An 8,114-nucleotide genomic window follows, 5' to 3' on the forward strand; every position below is an offset into this window, starting at 1 on the left:
GTCACGTCTGTCACATGTGCTCAGTGTGAACCTGCTTTCATCTGTGAAGAGCACAGGGCGCCAGTGGCAAATTTGTCATTCCTGGTGTTCTCTGGCAAATGCCAAGCATCCTGCACGGTGTAGGGCTGCAAGCACAACCCCCGTCTGTGGATGTTGGGCCCTCATACCATCCTCATGGAGTCTGTTTCTAACTGTTTGTGCAGACACATGCACATTTGTGGCCTGCTGGAGGTCATTTTGCAGGGCTCTGGCAGTGCTCCTCCTGTTCCTCCTTGCACAAAGGCAGAGGTAGTGGTCCTGCTGCTGGGTTGTTGCCCTCCTACGGCCTCCTCCACGTCTCCTGGTGTACTGGCCTGTCTCCTGGTAGCGCCTCCAGCCTCTGGACACTACGCTGACAGACACAGCAAACCTTCTTGCCACAGCTCGCATTGATGTGCCATCCTGGATGAGCTGCACTACCAGAGCCACTTGTGTGGGTTGTAGAGTCCGTCTCATACTACCACGAGTGTGAAAGCACCACCAACATCAGCCAGAAAGCATAGGTACTGAGAAGTGGTCTGTGGTCCCCACCTGCAGAACCACTCCTTTATTGAGTGTGTCTTGCTAATTACCAATAATTTCCACCTGTTGTCTATTCCATTTGCACAACAGCATGTGAAAGTGATTGCCTATCAGTGTTGCTCCTAAATGAACAGTTTGATTTCACAGAAGTTTGATTTACTTGGAGTTATATTGTGTTGTCAAAGTGTTCCCTTTATTTTTTGACCAGTGTACAAAGACAAGGCTCAAAGAATCTGGGACAAAGTTTTATAAACTGATGAGACACAGATGAACCTTTACTAAAGTGATGGGAAGGCTAAAAAAAGTTCTACAGTCTACAGAAACATTTAGTATGCCCATTTAAAGAAAGATGCAACCAAAATGATTAGGAGATCCTTCATCATGCAGCAAGATCATCTCATTGGATCCAAAACACACAACCAAAACAACAAAAGGTAATCATCAGGAGCAAGAGGTGGAATTTTCCAAGTTAAAATTCAGACTTCAACCTCATATGGCTGCATTTTTACCTGCCCAAAGAGGAGACTGAAGGGACCAACCCCCCCAAAACAAACAGCAACAACTGAATGAGCTGTGCTGAAAGCCTAGAAGAGCATCACAAAAGAAGAATGCAAAGGTTTGATGATACCAGTGGCTCACAGGCTTGATGCCTGCAAAAGATTTGCAACTAGATATTAAATTTTATTCATTTCTATCTGTTTTAAATCTATCTGTTGCAATACATTTGCTCACCTAAAACCTTGGTGTTCGATTACAAATAATGCTATCTTCTAAGTTGTGTATCTGATCCAGATATAAACACCTGGAAATAAAAGCTGAAAGGTTGCTCTTGTGTCTAATACTCATCTTTTGATGTCAAACCCAGGCACAGGTTCGCCTCCTGCCTGGGGTTTTCTCCAGGTACCCTGGTTTCCTCCCACAGACCAAAAACAGACACGTTAGGTTAACTGATAACTCTAGGTGTACATGAATGTCTATCTGTCTGTGTGGCTCTGCGGACGGATGTATGGTGTTGGACCCTAACATTTTCAGTCTACAACAGAAGTAAAAAAACTCTCCTCACTGTACCAATACTTTTAGAGAGAGGAGTGTAAATAAATATAAATAGTAACATAAAAAGACTAACCTGTAGATTTTGAGTTTTTACTTATAGTAATATTGTGATTCTTATTTAACTGGTTTGTGATTTTTATTTTGACACTTATTATGACACTTTGACATGAATATTATGATAATTTTACAAATTATTTGATCAAATCTCTAAACTCCTGCATTTTGCAACAAATTCAGTTAAATAATCAGGCCTACCAGTAGAATTTAACTAAAAAGAACAAGTATTAAGCAGCTGCTCTGTTTCCATAATGTTTCCCTCAGGCACTAATCTTCTTTGAATGTGAGAAAATAGATACTTTTCTAAGTCTGAATATTAAACAGTCATTGAAAATGAAAAATAATCTTTTCATTGATGAAAATACAATGGAAAAAAAGAGCACAAACCAAAAACAGCAGAGTTTTTATAAGCTGTCTGTCACAGACCAATGTGTTGCTGTTTGGTCAATGGCTTCTGTTGAAAGCACACTCTGTTTTCAAAGAGTAAACTTGAGGTTGTCAAGGTTTTTTCAGTCCACTGTTTTGCTTTTTAAACTCTTTATTTATTGTATCTTGTCTTTAATAGCACCACAAAACGTTTGGACCAAGTCAGACTGAAAAAACAACCCAAGTGAAGGTCATACTGTATGCAGTTTTTAATACTTACTTCACCCTCGCACTGCAAAGGTTGTCAATATACAGACAGTTAGGGATGTTTACTGCCAGCACGTAAACATTATGCATTAGAATGATTAAAAGAAAAGCTGAACGCACTAAAGGACTCACCACAGCCTTAGCTTCAGCCATCTTTGCTTTCTTCAGACGGGCTTTACAGGCATCCAGATCCAGTCGAAGATTCTCCAGCAGACGACGCTCTTTCTATAAAACATAATGACTCCTGTTAGCAGTAATCAGCTGTAGAAATGTAAGTACAACAATCATGCTTGTTAAGCTCTGATTTGAACTGAAATATAGCTCTTCAAGTGATTTTTATACATGTTTTGCAGTATGGAGCACCTAAAGCATGAATGTTGACTTTCATGGATAGAAACTACTTTTAAGTATTTTTGTGGATATTTAGGACTTTAAAATGCATGTCTTGATCACACAAGTATATAAAAATACAGTAGTTTGTTTGTCATTTCGTATAAGTAAATATCCGATGAAACAAAGCTACATTTCTCTTGTCCAGCGGTGTGTTGAGTGTTACGGAAGGTTCAGCAGCCTAATCACCCAAAGAATGAAAATGTTGAACATTGTTTTTATCACCCTCAGCCAAATGTGAAAAGACAATAATGTTTTTGCCCCTGTGTGTGTGCGCATCTGTTCGTTTGTCTGTTGTGGTAACAAAAGATCTCATGAACCACTGTATAGATTTTAATTAAACTCTCACAAAGTAATCATTGGACATACATCTACAACTTACAAACTTTTGGAGCCAATCCATTTCAAGATGGCCACCACAGCTAATCAACCTAAGCAAATGCGAATGGAAGCAGGTGATAAGCATCCTTCAGGATGATAAGCCTTTAATTTTTTATCACTTGCACCTGAGAAAGTGTATTATTTACTGTATACAAATTAAAATAAAGCTTAACATTCACTTTTAATTCCATCTTTATTGCCCCATCAGTATTGTTTTGAAGAAAGAATGAGTAAAACTGCAACACTGGACCAATTCTTCAATACTGTCCTGCTACAAGTATCAATTGGACAGCCGGTCTAATGGTAGGTATACAACGAATGTGGGGTTTCGGACTCACTGAAATAGTTCGCCAGTCTCCGTCCAGAAAGTTCCTGAGTGGAGTAAGGAAACTGATGGCTGACGTTTGGATGAACTCCCTCTCTGCTGCTCCTAATCTTTTCTCATAGTCCCCCACAATCATCAATGTGTTTCCTGCAAAGACACAAACACAGAGACTCACCACAAATCATCCACTTAAATCTAACTTTTGCTTTTAGATCTAATTAGCACACTTATTTCTCAAATATTATATTTCTGTCTCATTCAAAACCTTTTTCCTTTGTGTTTAAATAAAATGCAATAGAAGCAGCCATTCTTATGTAAATATAGAAAATGTGTTATTTTTTCCTTTACACATATCCTTGACAAACTTCCACTTCTTAAAATAAAGCCTACATGTGTTTTGAGTAAGAAGGACAGTAACAAAATTGTGTGCTTTATATTTCTCATGTTAGCTGACTAATGTGAGTAACTTTTAGGATTATAAAACAGGTGGTCACACTGGCCAATTCAATTTGTAAATAAACAAAATTAAAAGCAGATAAACATATACAAACTGAAAGAGCATCAGCCTACTTTTTCTTTGCTCATTTGGTTTAGTCTGTCTGAGATGATGAACAAGCTCATGATAAAATCCTGTCAGAAACCATTTAAAAACACTGCTTAACTGACTCAATGTTTCAGCTCTTGATTTGTCCATCGGTCTGTCAATATTCTCGCTGTAAACCCAGACAGCACTCTTTTTAGCACCACTCTCCAGCTTCTCTATGGGATCCTAAAGTGTCCCCAGCCCAGAGAGGATACACAATTCATCCCGAGAGTTCTGGGTCTCCTCCAGGGTCTCCTTCTCTTCCATCATTACTGCAGATAAGGCCCAGATCAGTTCATCTACTGCTCTACATTACCACAGTGGTGAACAAGACACACACTCCCCATTCAGACCTGGTATTTAGATATGTCTATAGCAGATTGCATTCAATTAGTAGTAAGCACAAGTTTAAAAGCTCGTAATGCATTGAAAATGTTTTCAAGTCTGGACCTCTTTTATGCGCATACATTTGGTAATCTGAACACGATCCATCCTGATCCTATATGTAGGACCTCCTGCTGAACAGATGTGACCCCACACAAGCAACAGAGTGGGGGGTGGGGTCACTTCAGCTGGCAGCTGATTAAAAATAATTAAACTACCATCTTTGGGAACATTCTGAAGATACAGCTTTTATTCTTTCCCCTCCCAACCCCCAGGTAAAATTTTTAAATGAGCTGAAAGGTTTAGAATCCTTCTAAATAAAAATGTTCATTTTGTAAGGATTTTATTCATCAGAGTGGACTTGCAGCAGCTGTGGCTCAGATTTTAAGTGTCCCTGGGCAAGATGCTGAACTCCTCATTGCCTCTGATGTGCCCCACTGGTGTATAAATGTGACCTAAAGCACTGATTAGTCTGTAAAGAATGATTCATTAGGACTAGCTTTGTTGAGACGTAGTAGAGTGCTGTGTGGATGGGTAAATGAAGGCACAGATTGTGTTGTAGGACCTTTTGAGGAGCCTGGTTGGCTAGAAAGGCTCTTTAAAAGTACAGTACATTTACTGCAGGACAGTGTGGTGGGTTTCTCTTTAGTTTGTTTGTTCGGAATATTTTAAGATCTGATTTGACCCACTGTGGTCACTGTATACTAAAATGTGCTGTGTAAATTACAGAACAAATCTGAGCAACAATATGTAGCATTATATTCACCTAATTAAACAATGCTGAAGATAAATTCACAGTGAAGTTGTGTAAAACAGCACACTGTTTCACTGTGGTAGATTTTTACAGGTTAAAATCATCAATCTTTGCTCTGACACTGAGCTCTGAGAAAACACTAATAATTGTATGTGTGCCTTTATTTCTCTCATATAGCATCTGTTAGGTAATTATCAAGAGATAATGCTATAAAAATGTGACTCACATGGCTCTGAACTGTATTAATGAACGATCTAAGATGGATCTTCAAAGATACTTGAATTTCCCTGCTTGTAAAGACTCACTGCTCAGGCATTGAAACCTGAAGTATGATTCTTTGCACTTCTGATTTGCTACTGAAAAAGGGGAAAAAAATAAGTAGAAAAGGGGAAAAAAAATAAATAAATCACAAAGACAAAAAAAGGAGGAAGCAGAAAACCTGAGGGGAAAATACATGGATTTGGAGTTTCTTATAAGCTTGGGAAACAGACTTTAGAATTATTACTATTTATGAAAAACCTTCAGTAGCTGATTTTGGCAATAAGAGAGTGTTTGAAGCCTACATTCACTGCCGTGTTACATTAGTAGGCTACTTATGTGCTGGGAGATACAGGCTACATGACACAACAGTTTTAGAAAGCTCTCTTTGAAATTATATCATGAATCATTTATCACTTGCAACATGATAAAAGAGCTGAGGGGCAACAATACTGTTTGACTGTGAAATGTTTGTAATGTAACATCTACAAAGATGGATGACAATCAAGTCAGTAATGCCTAATATGCAGGAGTTTTACATTTTACATTAAAAATATTATGTCATTATTTAATCCAAGACTAAAGGTTTGTACAATTTAGAATTTAAAACTGTTCTTACTTGAAGTATCTCAGGAAATTACATTTAAATTTTGTTTCCTCAGAGAAAGTAACATGATAAAGATTGACCTTTAAATAAACACAACCTGTTTTACACTGAAACTATTTATTTGGTTGAAAGCTGTTTTAATGATAACTTTTCACAAATCTATTGATTCTCCATCTAACAAGAGACAGATAACAGCATATTAAATGAGAATTACAGCGAGCAAAGGGGCTAAATATCTGTAAGATCATAGTTATTCTAGTAAGTGTCACCTACTGGAATGGCTTTGGGTAAAATAGGTCATTGTTCCCATTTAATTAGTCAATGACCACAAAAAAGATAAACTAATAGTGGGAACATTTAGTCACCTCACAATCTGATTCAAGATTTCAGGAGTGATTATAAAATCACACTTCAGACAAAATCCTGGGCACACAATCTCTTAGACCTAAAAACCCCTAAAATCTTTTGTGCTACACTGCAGCGCAAAACAGTTTTTATTCAAACAAGATTTGGGGAACTAAATAAACAAAAGGAGTCAAAATGTTGAGTACAGTAACATACGGTCCTGTGGCAATAGATGACCATCATGCATCACATATTAGAGCTATCTGACCTGCTTTCTTCAGTGTTTCCATGACTTTGTTTTTGTCTTGTTGTAAAGGGTGGAAATGGTTGTTAGTATCTTCCACATAAGACAATCACGTTCTATCGTGGCAGCAGAAACGTGCAGTTTGAGGTAGTGACTGTTGGAAATTGTTTAGCAACTCAAAATAGCAAGTAAATAGTCCAATTAGATGCAGTCTCACTGGATTCTGAGTGTTTGAAACCTTGTGACCAACAAGTCATGTGGCTGCATTTTGTGCAGCCACTTTTTGAAAATAAACCCTATCTTTGTGTTCACAGCTTTTGAAAACTGTATTCTAAGCTGTACACATTATTTGTGTCCACCCCCTTCCACATTATAGCATACTGTAATTGTCTTGAGACATTCTGGAGACTCCCTCGTGAATGTCCTTCACCAACTAGCTGTGGCCCAGCAAGATGCTATCTTTAGCAGTGGCAGCAGTTTTTCTCTTCCATCAGGTGGAAACATGTACACAACTTGCATATAGTCCGGCTGTTGTCAAAATCATTTTTCCATTTAACTTCATGGTGGCCAAAGAATAGCAACTAAAAAATTAGATGCAGCTCACTGATACGTGGCGCTATGGTGAGCTATTTTTTAGAACAGGCCAGCGGACGACTCATGTGGTCCCCGCGGGCACCATGTTGGTGACACCTGGTGTACACATTCAATTTCAAATTCCTGACCTGTTAAGGTCAGCCTCTACAATGGGATTCTTTCTACATTTTCCCTTACTTTGTCTTTCTGCTCCATGTTTTATTTCAGTGACACACATTTTACATTATTTCTCTTGCTTCAATTTTCAAGGTCTTCACCTATTGTCCATAGTGTCTCCAATTTCTTATTGTGCTTCTTTACATCTTTCACCATCTGCACATCCACATCCTAATTATCAGATATCCATTGTTCTGCATCTCCAAGTGTTATTTATGTTATCCACTGCATCCTTCAGTTTTTTTGTAATCTCCTTAATTGTGGTAACACCTCTTGCAACCACTTCCAGAGTTGCATTCACCTTCAGTATCTCTTCCATTACTTTATTGGTGTTCTTTTCAGGCTTCTTGCTGTCTGCCATGCTTCTCTTTGGCGTTGTGCCTTTTTTGCTGGCACTATCAAAAAAGTTTGCTCTGACACTCGACATTTAATAATAGCTCTGCACCCTGGCAACTAGTAAAATATTTAACTATGATTGTGACGGCAGCCACTGCAGTCACACAGTAAACAAAGGCTGTGGTACATCATTTCTTTATGCATTTCGTTATTTAAATATATATTAATTCGTTATTATATATATATATATATATATATATATATATAAAATGGGCTGTAAAAATGTAGATCCTCTTGTTGATTGGACTCAAGCAGCAACTTAGTAAAACCACCCTGTCACTGGGCAGCTGTTACAGTTGGAGGGTCAGGGATTTGACCCCCAGTTCCTATATATATATATATATATATATATATATATATATATATATATATATATATATATATATATAGAGA

The 8,114-nt window shown here is 37.9% G+C and overlaps 1 protein-coding gene across 6 annotated transcripts in view; it reads right to left on the bottom strand.

Moving 5' to 3' along the window:
* LOC108250139 (endophilin-B2-like) overlaps positions 1–8,114 on the bottom strand; it is a 52,586-nt gene that overhangs the window by 23,037 nt on the left and 21,435 nt on the right. For 4 of the 6 annotated variants that reach the window (XM_017439878.3, XM_017439875.3, XM_037976726.1 and 1 more), the window contains 2 exons: positions 3,414–3,547; positions 2,437–2,529 (listed from right to left, as the gene is read on the bottom strand). In XM_017439878.3, coding sequence (XP_017295367.1) covers positions 2,437–2,529; positions 3,414–3,547 — 227 coding nt within the window. Of the gene's footprint in view, positions 1–2,317; positions 2,330–2,436; positions 2,530–3,413; positions 3,548–8,114 lie in introns of all 6 variants that reach the window. The other 2 variants (XM_017439874.3, XM_017439876.3) reach the window with 1 other exon arrangement.

Source organism: Kryptolebias marmoratus, linkage group LG1, assembly GCF_001649575.2.
Source record: "Kryptolebias marmoratus isolate JLee-2015 linkage group LG1, ASM164957v2, whole genome shotgun sequence".
NCBI classification, from domain to species: Eukaryota; Metazoa; Chordata; class Actinopteri; order Cyprinodontiformes; family Rivulidae; genus Kryptolebias; species Kryptolebias marmoratus.